The sequence below is a fragment of the Ctenocephalides felis genome, unplaced genomic scaffold, assembly GCF_003426905.1.
Source record: "Ctenocephalides felis isolate EL2017-DRISC unplaced genomic scaffold, ASM342690v1 CF-g0.4_SCAFFOLD_01886, whole genome shotgun sequence".
Classification (NCBI taxonomy): domain Eukaryota; kingdom Metazoa; phylum Arthropoda; class Insecta; order Siphonaptera; family Pulicidae; genus Ctenocephalides; species Ctenocephalides felis.
In genome coordinates, this window is record NW_020538040.1 from 95519613 (window position 1) to 95535605 (window position 15993).

The 15993-nt window shown below is 31.4% G+C and overlaps 1 protein-coding gene across 1 annotated transcript in view; it reads left to right on the forward strand.

Annotated features, from left to right (window-relative positions):
- The first annotated feature begins 4458 nt into the window (after window positions 1–4458).
- Window positions 4459–15993, forward strand: part of LOC113378428 (gamma-aminobutyric acid receptor subunit beta) — a 168176-nt gene continuing 156641 nt past the window's right edge. Inside the window, exon 1 of the mRNA XM_026618958.1 lies at window positions 4459–4600. Within this exon, the coding sequence (XP_026474743.1) occupies window positions 4509–4600 (92 nt within the window). The 5' untranslated portion in view covers window positions 4459–4508. The remainder of the gene's footprint in view (window positions 4601–15993) is intronic.

The following is a 15993-nucleotide window of genomic DNA, read 5'->3' on the forward strand; positions in this document are numbered from 1 at the left end:
AGGGCAAAGCTGGACAAGGTCTGCGGGTAATAAGGTTTACCAACGATATCTCAAAAACATGTAAAGTTAATAATTTTGTAACAACAATATTTGAAAGTAGAGGAAAAAAATGTAACTATCCATCACCTTGATTCCTACGACGTCTTTATTGGAAGATAAACAACAATGTTTGAAAATCCATAAAGAAAGCATTTTCTTCCGTTGTTTTTTGGTGGCAAGCACTGTGGTTTAGTTTACAATACCTCAAAATACATTTTTTAGAATACGTTATTTAATTCTTTTATAAGATATATTGTTATTTTTTAAGTTAGATTCAACAGTTTTTTATATAACCCTTATGAAAGCTTACATGTGGGTGAAGTAAAAAAGACCAACTGAACATATACCCTGGCAAAGGTGTTGACATAAAAAAATAGTACCTAAAGAAGTAAATTATGTGAAAAAAGCAATATCACAAAAGTTAAATAGTTATTCCAATTCTGCTGACGAATATTTCTGACAAAAGACCAGATCAGATGTAAAAATGTACAAATGAAATTTATATTTTGCATTGGTTGAATAATGTAGCTTTCGTAATCCTTTTATGAAACATAGGATCTGTTTGCTCCTTGGCTATTTTATTTACCCCGCCTTTGGGGTAATACGAATTAGGTAAAAAACTGCACAAAATCACGTTTCTACAATAATGAATAAGCTGGGAGTTTTACTAAACATAGTCAGATAGTTGTTTATTTGATATGTGTCATTTGTTGCTATATAATTTGTTTGGTTTTCGCAATATACATAATTGCTGGAAGTCATATTGAACCTTCGTGTCTCGCTCTATTCTATATATATATATATATATATATATATATATATATATATATATATATATATAAAATAGTGTTTATGATTCATAAAATATGGTATTCTGGTGAAAGGGTTTGTTAACTGGCTTTTCACTTTCTATACCTTGCTTTGAAAATAACTTTAAAAGATATCAGCCGAAAGAGTTGCGGTTATGGCTTACGATTTACTATTTAAATATTGCAAATTATGACGAATTTGGAAATTTGGGCATCTAGCTTAGCTCTTCATTGGTTTTTTATGCTATGCGGTTTGATGCATGTGCAAATATCAATATCACATATTGTTTACCGTTAGAATTTGTTGGTGCAAGACGCTCCGGAATCATTATTAGTAGCTTTAAAATATTGACTATATATAATGAGTTGTATTGCCCAAGGGCAAGGTAGGTGCGTGAGCCAACTCGATCCAGGGAAAAACAGTGTGAAAAATTTCATATTGCGATTTCTCATCACAGTGCCCGAAATGGACTTATTTTTAATTGAAAACATATTTTGATCTAGATTTTCAAGTAAAAATGGAGATCGCTGCTGCCCGATGTAAATTATCAGAGCGGGGGTTTGAACTCGCGATTCTGGCCATAAGAGGTAGAGGGCTTTAGTCGACTTCGCCACAGCGCACACAACATTGACTATATACATTACTTAAAAATTATTAAGTAAATCTCTTACATTTACTGTTGTTTTGATATTAACAATGTGTAAACAGTTGTTAAAAACATATAGGAGTTATAAAATGATTTGAGTAAAGTTTTTTTTATTAGGAATTAAATAGTTATTTCAGTAACAGTTTTTCATTATTAAATCTTACCGGAAGAGGTTAATTCTATGATTCTATGATTCTACACGTATCATCATAGAATAAAGAAATATAAAAAATCTTATGCTAAGTTGATTAAAACTAACTGAAATAGCACAAAACAAAATTACCTAATTTTAAAAAGGGCGAATCCGACAAATGTTAAATATTAGACCATATTGAAAATCTAAACCGACAGAACTTAATCTCATACAAATGTTTAATAAAATCCGGTCCTAGCGTTTACAAGTTCAATATCTGTGTATTTGTGTGTGCATTTGAATCGTGGATCGTGGGTTATTCGGATATCAATTACCCGGGTTTGTTTTTATTCCATTTCTAGTTCTGTGATTTTTTCACAGTACATACTTCATTTCGGGGGTGCTACGTACGTATGTTAGTAGGTACCGCTAGGCGGTAGTGGATGAGATAGCTGACACATACCGCACAGGTATGACACCGTCGTAGGGAGAGCATCCTCCGAACGGTGTGCAGCATGGGTCAGTGACGTAGCGAGAGTCGTTTTGGGGGGTGTGAGTGAAGACGGGCGGCGTAAGACTGCGTATGTGTGTGTTCGGCACGATGCTATGACGCGTTCCGCAAAGTCTCAGCACGCGCGAATCAATACACGGGCCAACGGCGACTCGCACAGATTCCCAGGGAGCGAGAGCGCGCAATCGCACCGCCCCGACCGATGTTGGCAAAGTTACCCGTACCCCGGCATCGCACGCTGTGCTCTCTCTCACATCTCGATGAGGTAGAGTTTGAACCGACTGGAGCTGACTGCAAGAGCACAAACTCTTATGACGCTTCCGAAGCGCTCTCTCTCGGGGTATGCATGTGATGATAAAGTGCACGATAGTAAACACCAGGCTGTTGTTTTCGATTGACACACTTTCATACACATTTTTCATTCTATATTTATGGAAACGAGTTGATATAATGACAACACGTATACTAAATTGTATTAAGATACGGTATGATGTATTCTAAAACCATTATCATCTGCGGATGAAATATCTACAAATCATAAAAGCATTGTTAGAAACAAAATATATACATGTATGTACAAAAATAACATACTACCTGCACAAAATCAATAACTTTTACCTTGGACATATTCAAAATTCCAAAATAAATATTCAACATTCAGCTGCCTACGCTCGTTGAAAAATCTGTCATACATTATTTTTCTATTCTCGCACGGTCTCCATCCAATATTTATTTTCTTAATAAAAATTCCTACATAGCAATGCCTACTGCTACGGCATCCGCACCGTTATTATTATTATTATTAAAATCTGTGGTCCGGACTGGGCCTAACCCGTCCATGGCGCAGAGGGCTGGGGATGCTGTTGAGGGTGGCAGGTCAGCGAGTCGCCCGATGAGCACAAAACCCGACACGCACCGAAACATCGGTGACGTAACAAACTGAGCGAGCCAAGAACAAGAAGAAACAGAGATGGATGTCACGGAAGTCGTAACGGACGCACGTCCCGACGACGGACTATAGTCGGATCTTGTGCGGTTAACCGAAGAGACGTAGGTCGTAGATATCGTACTCCGAGGCACACTGTGTTTTGGGCAATATATACATCCATAGAATACATAAATGCATATACCTATACCAGTCGCACGAACGCAGCGAGAGGACGATTCCGGAGAAAGCATACAAAGCGCCAGCACGCCGCGATGAGAAACATCCAGCGTAGACGCGCATGCTATGTTATTTGCTCCGGAACGTAGAGATGCCAATTGTAAATTCGATTTCACGTGTTAGATAATTTAATGCTTTGGTTACTATTATATTTAACTCCTTACTTATAATTTTTGAAATATTATTGTATAGAACTTCTTACTATAGTGTTGAAAAATATTATTGTATAGAAACAGTACTTTAAAAATAAAGTAAGAGTATTTTAATTTTTATATTTTTAAATATTTTACAGTAACCATGACCATGTTCGTATATAATAATGAAACTATAAGTGAAATACATATCAAATATTTTGGTGGTATAGAATTATTAAGTACCACGTTTTTATTAAAATGCATTAATTTATTGATAGAACCATATTTGACAAAAAACAATTGTTAGTAATATTTATTTGGTGTCAACTATTGTAAATGTAATTTTGAAAACCATCCGTTACAAAACAGAACTGATTTATGTTTTAAACCGTGCGCAATGAAATCATTTGTTAATAACGCGTTGTTTCATTGGGTACATTATGATTACAATATTGGCGTGCGACTGCAATAAACACTGAGCTAATTATGCAGTTGGCGATAAATAAACGTTGCATATGGCAAACAACGATAATCCGTCAAGCACGCGGATTATTTTTGAAGGCGAGGGCATCACTAGAGAAGGTTTGGGGTTACGCCGCGCTTGCGTGGTGTAGTGCGCACGGGGTGCCGCCCGTATGCTCGTACGCCCGTATGTACTGTTGTGTAGCGACCCCGGGATAGTCAGACTCACAACGTACACCTTCGGCACACGTAACAAACGTCAACTGTCAACTGTTTCGAACACGCGCGCGTTCTGTCGTCCGATAGGTACTGATTTGATTTCAATTGTAGAGACATATTTTGACAAATTTGGACACTGACAGCTCTGCGTACGTAAAGTTCGTTTAAAAACTTTGTTCGATAAGTATTACAAGCGCCTATAAAGCAAGTTGGAAATAAATTTGCTGCAAACTGAAATAAACCAGACGATCAAGTCGTCACGGTGTGCACCTATCATATTATTATTAATTGTGTGTGAAATGTCCGTCAAGGACATGTAACATCGAGCCCCAAATGAAGAATCCGGGCCGTCGGTGAGATGCGCCAGGGGCGGCTGGTGTAGCGGGGGCATGGCGGCGCTGACTCGCGCAACCATGGGGGCCCTCCTGCTGGCCCTCAGTCCGGCCCTGTTGCTGATATGGCTACCGTACGCGGATGCCGCGTGAGTCTCAATAACACAATTAAATCATCAAAATCATCATCATCAACATTATCACAATCAGCAGTACTCAACATTAATCTTCATCTCATTAACATGCTCCGCAATGTGTATGTTACAATCATTGTTCTGTGTTTGTGTTGTGTCCGTCGCAAATTCATTACAAAATCATATCTGCGATTGCGAGCTCCAGTGAAATATTCGTTATTCGGGCAACGATGTGTGGAATGTTGCAATATTTCACTACGCAGACAATAATCGTATTTGCTTAACATCCATCACTGTCAATTGTCATGTCAACAGTTTACCCAATATGCATTCTATGTTTTTAATATCATATTACATTGTAAAAACTTCAACACTTTGCACTCATCGCATTCATTTTCATTAATTATTCATTTTGCATGTTCATGTAGTTCAGAATAGACTATAATAAAATGTAGTTCAGTCTAGAAGTATCAGAACAAATTTCACCGGAATATGAATCATTATTATAACTTGGTGTTGATGTTAAATGTTTAAAACAAGAATAAGTAATCAAATGGTCTCTTTAAAGATTAAATTAAATCAATCAACCTGTTACAGAACCAATTCGTCGATGTTTCTTGTATTTAATTCACTACATATTTAAAATGTTGTAATTCTATAAATTTCACAATATAATATAAATAGAAATACGATTGCAACGTCCGATTTATATTGAACATTTCGTAATGCAAGTATATATATATATATATATATATATATATATATATATATATATATATGGGCGTATCCCGTAAATAAGATGAAAGCCTCTAGTTTCAATAATCCTTATTAACTTATCAACGTAGCATTAACAAACGTAACATTAACACTAACAAATGACATTGTTGGAAATCAGACAAAGATAAACTCTTGTGTAGAAAAAGGCGTTGCTCTCAGAAATTATGAATCTCGTTACAGTCATTTTTGACGTTTATGAATTAAATTTGGAAAATCTAATCTTTTACGATGAAAGCAATAAATTCACTTTATTGTATATGGAAATATATATGGAGAAGCAAGAACAAATTTTCGTTGAAATTACATAATGAGGTTTATTAATGCACATTATATGACGGCATTTCATACAAGTCCCACCGGAATATATACACGTTGTGAGCTTTATAATAATCTCTTGATTCAAACTTAATAATTCAATCGGCGTTAAGGATTCGAGTCTACGTAACGAGCAGAGGCGCGGTGCGTGCTACTGTCTTGTACGAGATTATAACATATCAACATATGCTTTTCTCAGTCTATGTATTCCAAGTATACAAACGTGTCCCAAGGCCCTGTGTATCTGTCAATGCTGTCAATAGCGACAAGTAAGCTGTATGTTGCGGTGTTCAACGGAAACTCGAAAATTTTGGGAGCGCCGTCGCATCTTGAGCTGATCACGTTTAATTCGATTATTTAGAGTTTATGACGTGTAATAATAATTATATTAATAAAATCAACATTAATAATGAAATTTTCATAATAAATAAAAATGACTTTATTTAAATACAAAAATCATCAATTCAATGTAATAAAGCAAAACGTGCCCGTGTAATTTCCAAATTAACATGAATTTAAAATAAATTTAAAACATTTACTTCATACATTATGAAAATATCATCATTTTAAAATTTATAATTTTTATTTAATAGTCATTAAAATCTGAACTGAACCACAAAACATTTTCAGTAAAAAGAAATGTTATTCGAAGTAATGTAGTTTAAACTTTTTTTTTGAATATAATTTTATTTTTAATTTACAAATTAAGTTCTGATATTTATTCTAGTAGTCATATGTTAAATTTAAGATTTTCTTGCAAAATATTTCACGTATAAATAAATATTTTGTATAATTGTTTGATATTAAATAAGCCCGAAAACAAATAAAAAGTAACTAAAGTAAAAGTAAATAAGAAAAATATAATTAATTTTAAGAAACAATACCACGGTAAAATGATTCTTTAGGCACGTGATCTTGATGTATGAAGGCTGAACATATAGAAAAGAGAATGAGACACAAAGGTCCAATTTGATTTTGAGCAATTATATTGTGAAAACCGAACCAATTGTATTATAATAAATAGCATATATCAAACAAACAACTATCTGACTATGTTCAGTAAAACTCCCAGCTAATTCATCATTGTAGAAATTTGTTTTTCAAAAATTTCTCCCCTTGGCCTTTCTACCTTATAGAAAGGATAAAATTAGACGACCAGGGGAAACAGATACATTGTTTTAAACTTAAAGAAGATATATTAAACTTAAGAAGAATTTCACTAAATTATAGCTACATTTAAATAACAAAGGCTTAGAAAATATGTTAAGATCTCGTGAACTAAACGACAGTGCTCACGACCCAAAAAAATAACTAACAACGGAAGAAAATTCTATTAGTATGGAGTTTCAAACATTGTCATTTATCTCCCGATCTCTTGTCCTCTAGTTTCAAATATTTTTGTTAAAAAATTATTAACTTTACTACTTGTTTTTGATATATCGGTGTTGAACCTTTCTACCTGCGCATCTTTAAATCCCGCTCTTCTCTATAGAAGAAGAATTTAATATGGCAATACTAGTCGTGTTTGTACAAAGTTCATAGTTAGAACAAGTTATTATTTTATTAAACAATATTTTGTGAAGATATAATAACAAACACGTTTCAGTAAGAAGACTTCTAAATTGTTAAAAATGTGTGCTTATCTATTACTTATATATCGAAGTAATCTATCCTCTACTTCAGTTACCAAAAAACTTTCTCTCAGCTACATCTAACCATTTCTTGCGAGTTCTCTACGAACACAATTCTCTCATAAAACGCAATTTCGGATGCATAAATCACGGCCATCGTTGTACATTTCCAGTATGAACAACTCCATTTCGGAGCGAGACCGACAATGAAATACATTATGAACGACTGGTAGCCATATGCTATCAGGAGTTGTGATAAAATATGCAACGGCAATAGTGTTTTAGACGTAATCTAAGCAAGATTCGCGAATGAACAGCAATTTAGTTGATTTCTCTCCGCTCGCCGCTTTGCCGCACGGTAATTCTGTTGTCGGAAGTAGAACCTTGAGCAACTCATCATCTGGAATCTCCAAATATTCAGCAACGATCCTCGAAAATAGAAGTATAATCCGATCAATTGATAAAAAAATATTAGACACTAAATACTGAAAAAAGTTTCTTTAAGTTATACTGATTAGTTATGATATATCATCATAATTTTGGTCAGTCTCAAACATAAATTATAACTATATTTTTTACACAATGATCAATTTTGTTCTTATTTTTGTTATCTTACTTATTATGAAAAGTCCTAGCGGTGTATCTACTAGGAACAGATTTAAGAAAAATAATTAAATGTTTTTAATAATTCTTAAAGTCTTAGCCTGGTTCCGGCTGTAATTGTAATTATTAAATTTGATTTAACTATAATAATAAATTGTAAATTCAAGAATTTTAAAAATAAGTTTGCACATGTATCAACTTTTTTATTAATAACACATAAGAAACTTCATTGCCACAAATGTATAAATATTTAAAAAGTTTTCATTACTACAATTCTAAGTAAGTACAATTCTAAGTTAGATAACTGATGCATTTATCTCCGGACTGACGATTTTCACAAATTCTGGCTGAAATCAAGTAAGATAAGGGATGGCCACCTCTTTTATTTTTTGAGTCAATTTTCATTTTTTTCTTACACGTGTACAAAAAATAAATATAACCCTAAATTTTCGCTCTCTTACGACAAACTTCTATTTCGTAAGTATTATTATTGAGATGAAAAAATATGTAATTACTATAATAATTCATACAGAATAAATTATTATTTTTTACCATAATAACTATACATGTAACAAAAAGCCATTTATGTCCAAATTTTAAATTATATTAGCTAGTTATTTATATGACAATAATTTTAATTCAATGTATTTGCAAATTTATTGCTTGCTGAGAAATCCAGATTGCATTTAAACTTAAAAACAATTATGTTGTCAACTTTTTGTGAAATAATCAATAATTCTTATTTTATCAGAAATCAAATTCTCAGATATAGCAATATAGCAGATAGATATAGAACTGTAATAACAGCGTATCAAAAAAGTTGTCAGATCACGTGCATAAAAGAATTTTGAAAAAAATCTTAAAAACTTCTTGTAAGCTAAATTGACCAGTAAAAATCCATCTTATAAAGAAAGAATGGCATCAAGAAAATGTTTACTATTAAAAAAACGTAAATTTTATTAATAATGGGTAGTACCTCCCTAGAATAGACCCGACTTCAGCTGGATTCAAGAAAAAATAGTGTGAGAAATTTTTCATTGCTATTTCACATCGCAGTGCTTAAAATGAGTTATTTTTAACTATAAACATATTTTTGAATCATATTTCCAACTAAAAATAGATACCGTATGGCATCAAGAAAATGTTTACTATTAAAAAAACGTAAATTTTATTAATAATGGGTAGTACTGCCCTAGGACAGGTCCGACTCCAGCTGGATACAGAAAAAAATAGTGTGAGAGACTTCTCATTGCCATTTCACATCGCAGTGCCCGAAATGAGTAGGGTAGGGCGGGGCTAGTTGAGCAATTTTTTACTTAAACCGATGTAGCTCCTCAATGAAAAGTCTAAATAAATTGCTATACGGCTTAATGGATTTGCTATATATCGCTTAACAAAAGTGTTGATACTATTTTTTGGTAATAAGTAAAATTTAAAAGCTACAGCTGTTTAAATGCAAAAAATCAAGTATGCTCAATGTACCCCATAGGTGGGGCAAGTTGAGCACTAAGAAAGTATAATGAAATCATAGGTTCAATGTCGATTAGTGATGAAATAAAATAAGTTTTTAATAACCAGTTCTATATTTATAGTCTTTATTGACAGAAAAAACAAAACTTATAGTTATTTGCTTTGAATAATTAACGAAAAGCAGAATCAACAAAACAATATCGTATCTTTGGAATAATTTTACCATTATATTCAGTATTTTTGTTGAAAATCATTATTACTCATAGACTTAGCTTAAATTTTAAAAATAATAATTAATTTCTGAAAGTTAATGGTAATTGTCTTAGTGACAGAACAAGTTTAGCAACTATGCTCAACTAACCCCAACTCGGAATTTCGAAATAAAAGTAAGTTTATAAAAAAACCGTAAGTAATATACCCAGAATCTCTGTGCATCTTAAAAGTACTATAATTATATGAAAAAATAACATTTACCTGATTAAAAATAAATAACGTTTGACTAAACCAGACGAAAACTCGTGATGAATTACGTTTTTACTTTTTGGTCTCAAAATAAACAAAACGGCCGTGAGCCTCACTCATTTGTCCAGCGGCCACTAGCGATCGCGGTATGTTTATTTCTCCCAAACCTCTATCTTTCCGCCATATAATGCCTAAACAGGCGGTGAGTAGTTTTTGAGATATTTTGATTGCTCAACTTGCCCCTATGCTCAACTAGCCCCGCTCTATCCTATTTTAATTGTGGACATATTTTTGAATGATATTTTCAACTAAAAATGGATACCGAATGGCATCAAGAAACGTTTACTATTAAAAAAAAGTAAGTTTTAATAATAATGGGTAGTACTGCCCTAAAATAGACCCGACTTCAAAAAAAAAATAGTGTGAGAAATTTCTCATTGCCATTTCACATCGCAGTGCTCGAAATGAGTTATTTTTAATTGTGAACATATTTTTGAATCATATTTCCAACTAAAAATGGATACCGTATGACATGAAAAAAAATGTTTACTATTAAAAAAACGTAAATTTTAATAATAATGGGTAGTACCGCGCTAGGACAGGCCCGACTCCAGCCGGATTCAGGAAAAAATAGTGTGAGAGACTTCTCATTGCCATTTTGCATTACAGTGCTCGAAATGAGTTATTTTTAATTGTGAACATATTTTCGAATTATATTTTTCACTAAAAATAGATACCGTTGCCGCACGATTTCAGATTGTCCAGAGCAAAGTTCAAGCTCACGACCCCGTCCACACAAGTCCGTGTGCTTAACCATTACATCATAGAACGCCCACATATTAGAATCTATTAAAAAACTGCTATGTATGTGCACAAGATTGAAGCAAATATTTAGCATGAGACCATAAAAGATGATCTCGAAAACACGATACGGGATTATCATGAGAGCCCTGAGCATCCACACTTATGTGATGTTTTCTGCCAACGCGGCTACGTCTAGTGCTAGAATGCTACCGATGTAGAATTAAAATCGCATTTCAGCGTAGATCGTGCAAATATTGCTAACATCCGTGTCGTTATCTAGCTAATGTCGGCAAGAGCTTGAGAAAATTTCTCATAGTATGAGATATAAAAATATTAAATGATAACATAACTACCTAAACGAATATGTAAAGAATTACACGTCATGATGTTAGTCCTTGTCACTTAAATGAAACACACAGTCTATATATATTTATATATATATATATATATATATATATATATATATATATACATATGATAGACCGTAATATCATAAAATTAAATAATATAGTAGTTATCACCGAAACTTAATTAAATTTTTAATAGAATGTCCTTAAAACTATATAAAAATTAAATTTTCATGGTAGTAGTAGAAAGCAGATGCAAAATTAATCAAGAACATAAAAATGAAGATAATAAACAAAATTTTACAGCGTACTTATAATTTATTATAATAAACTATAGGGGAGACTAGGTACGGTTGTGCCACTTTATTATCAGCCATAATTTACCAGTTAGCTGGGAGAAAAGTAAATTAAATGGCAACTTGTACATTTGTCTACGTGGATATACTGAAATGCTCTCTTGAAATACGATGGATTAGTCATAAAATCGATTTATACAAGAAAAGAGCGAATGTCACAACCGTCCACACCCCCAGGGACGGTTGTGACAGACGTAAAAATAGGTATAAACACCAAAATGGTATAATGTCTTTTATTGTAGCTAATATTTGAACAAAGCTTATGAATAAAATATAACAATATATAACAAAACATAATTTTTTAAACAAAGTTATCAAGAATTCTTCGTGAAATCTTTTTGAATTTTTAAATTGAATTGAACTTTTATTTTTCATTTTCTTTCATATTTTGTCTTAGTTAAGTTAGATTTTTTATATGTTTAATTCTGACTGAAAAAGGAAACGAAATACATATCACAACTGTATCCACAAAATTTGTCACAACCGTATTCAACGCACACTTTTGAAAACAAATCATCATTATGACTGAGCTAAATTATCTAAACAAAAACAAATTGCTGGTACATAACTACTAATGCTTAACTTACAGTAAAATAACAAATTGATATATCTGAATGCAATTATAAATATTATTAAAAGAATTGGAACACAATTACAAATTACAAAACTTACATTTGACTCTTCAAAAGCAAAACGGTGTACAGATCATATTAATCTAAGGCACTGACTGAAATCAACAATGGAAACTTGTTCGAAAAATCATACTTTATCTTTCTCTCGTAAGACCGTATCTTAAAATCGGTATAGTCCAGCTCTTATAAAGACTGTCACTACCGATCCGTGGCACAACCATATAACCACACCCAGTCTCCCCTACTCTATATAAATATATATATATATATATATATATATATATATATATATATATGTGTGTGTGTGTGTATGTATGTATGTAATAATATTGTTCTTGAGCGTCCTTAAAGGATTACAAAGTTAAAAGTTAAAAATACAATAAGAATACGAAGATATAAATTAAAAAGTGTGAATTAACTTTATAAATCTAAACAATATGGTAAAAAAAAATATTATAAGGCTAAAATATGTTTTTGTATATAAAGGTAGGACACAATTAAAATAATTGAAAAAAAATGCAATAACTCAACATATAAATAATTTGAAGAAAAAACAAAAAACACAGAAAATATAATGCACCAATTACTTCATCAATTTTGCTTCAATAAAATAGTTTTAATTAATGGATGGACGCGCAAGAACAATTTTATTATATTATTTCACCATCTGAAAAAACCTCTCAATTTATATATATATATATATATATACGCATTAGATGAGATCGATATTTTTTAGGTATATAAGCAATTTCCATGTATTTATATGCATCTAGTTCAGGAAAATATTGCTTGTAATTTTATACTTTGACGATATATATTTAGATATCAACAGCATGTAAGGAATATTGAATTTAGCTTTAAGCATGTTCGTAATATAAATATATTGATGAGCAGAAACAAAACATACAGCACGCTTCAAACGTAATATAACAATTACATTTAAATATAAAATGTAATATGAAATGAAATTGAAATTCAATGCAAGCCTTAAATTAAAAAATAACTAGTTGTGTATGGCATTGTGCCTCAAGGCAAATTGCTTGAACTTCCCGTGTCGTAACAAAATGTTCTCCCCATCAATAGGAATCGTATGTTTTTTAAACCATTCAAATCGGTTGATTAGTGCGCCCGAAAACGTGCACGAAAAATTGTGTCTATAAATACATACACACACACACATACACGCACATACATATTATCTGAGGTATGCCAAAATGTTCAGAAACATTCAAAACTTGAAGAAATGTAAAAGTTTTTAATTTTGATTTTTAGACGATTACAATAACTCCCTACGGGAAGTTAAAAATTTATAGAAACACAATAGCCTAAAATTGTATAAATACATTACAAACTGACTGATTCATTAGATTTTAATTAGTTTGTATGCAACTCTGTATGATCATAAAAATACTATTTATTTAAAACATAGTATTATGAAATTATACGAGTACATATATAACTGAATGAAGTTTATATCAAAATTTTCTTAAGTAAAAGTGAAAACACAAGATTGAAATATACGTTTTAATATATAGAAAATACGGTCTACCTAATATTACAACCTAATATATATTTTATAATGATAATGCTAATAAAACCATAAATCATAATAATAGTACTTTAGTAATAATACGGCGTAGACTGAACATTACTTGCAGTTGACTTTAAGAGCGTCATAAATTCGCCCTAAATCCTACATCGAAGACGTTATTAAAATCTATAAAATCAATTTCCAGAGTTTGTCGTGTGAGCATTAAAATGAAAATTTTTACAACGTGGAGACCGATGCGTTCCGAGTTTTATTAAATGTCTATAGTTTATATAAAACTATAGCACATACAACTTAATATTATTTTCCGACTATGTGAGTAATGCAAGCCAGACATGTCAACACTTCACCATCACTTAGAGTGCAACCTGGGGCATGGGGTTTGATGGGGTTTGGGAGCGGCGCGGGATGACCCAACGCTAACTCTATAATAATGCGACGATAACTCAGCGAGCTTGGCAACACCAAGTGTATTATTATTTGGACTGAATTGTTGCAACAATATTTCTCTATGTCTAGTGTCGCATAGCAGATGCTATCCACCAACAACGCCTGCATTAACACTAAGTGTACAAAAGGTTCGTTTAATGCAACGAATTTTTGATAAGTATTATCATGACATTAAATGATATTGAAATAAATGATTAAATTATTTGATAGAGCACGTCCAAAAAGAGTGAGCAAAATAATTTTCATGGCCACTGAAATATATTAAAAAATATTCAAATTAAAAAATAAATTATCGAAGAAATATTTTCTTTTGCATAATATCCACATATTATGATAAATTTATGCACCCACTTCAAGCCCAGCTATATTTATATTACGTTATCTCTATCCGCACGATTTATGAAAAAACTTTATGTATAACAAAATAAATAAGAGCGAGCTGTGATTATCCTTATGAACTACACGGGACTTCGCAATAGTTTGAGCATGTCGTGTACAAAATTATATTTAAATGAGTTACGTTATTTATTACTAAGTATATGACTGCAACTTAATAATAGGCCGAAGGTTATGTTTTTATAAAAATTACAGTGCACTTGGGCGGTACTGAAAATTATGTAAATGTGCCCGCCCAGCAGCCTACATTACCTGGAAAATGCTTTACTGCGAAAAAATTTTCAAACATTTTTATTTTGTTCAGAATGGCCTAGAATAGCGAACTCGAGTATTTTCATGATGTCATTTATTGTAAAACTAAATGGCCTAGTAAATAAAAAAATGATTACTAAGTTTTATATAATATTTTTACTACATATAAATATATAATCCTCGATCATATTATCTTGTCATAACTACAACAACAATTCTAGGAAAATTATTTGATGTAACTAACTATTTAGATTGTTTCTAACAATTACCAATTGTATTGTGTGTAATAACGATACGACCTGCAATTGACTGCGGTTAACCATCAAATTTAGTACCCATTTCGCTCAAAAGCAACCTTTTAATAACACAATATAACTACGCAGTATATTTCAAATTGATATTTTGAATATCATTTTGTGGGAATTCAATATGATCAAATTCAATTAATAACTGTTATTAAATTTATATAGAAATGATTTCGCACAAAATAGAGTTAAAAAAACGTATATCAATTTTAACCTACACTGGTAAAATTATATATTTTGAATAATAATGGATTGAAATTGATGTTTTGCATTAATCCAAAATAGAATATATATATATATATATATATATATATTAGGGTGGTCCTTAAAATGGTAATTTTCGAATTTCCTTGCTCCCAGGGGCTCCCTAACCATTTAAGTCCTTGGGAGCAAGGAAATTCGAAAATGATCATTTTAAGGACCACCCTAATATATATATATATATATATATATATATATATATATATATATATATATATATATTTTGAATTTACAACATTAATCATAGATATCAACATATGTATTATTTATAATTACTATATTTTATAATTAAATCTGAAAATTAATTTTCAATAAAATGAAGTGGGCGTGCGTTTGATAAATTCGAAATTATTTATAAAACGCTGAAGTGCTGGAATAAAACAATCAGAATATTACTGCTGAACTGATTAAAAAAGCAATCAACCGTTTACTACCTAAACGTAAAAAACATATAAAAGTTTAATTTTGTTCGATATTAATATGCAACTTTATTTGCATTCAAAATAAATAACACAATACGATATAAAGTACTGATATGATAGATATGAAATTACTGATAAAAGCGGTTCGAAAATAATAAAGTCGACTGTAAAATAATGACAATTATATGATTGCTATTGAACGTTTTATACAAAACTCATAAAAACCTAAATGTTAAATTTTATTTTATTAAAATGAATAAAGTACTCACATTATATACTTTAAGAATAATGATAATTTACGAAGGTAATATAATATTGTTAATAACTGTTTAAAACTAGTGGTGCATGGCATCGTGCTTTAAGGCAAATTGCTTGA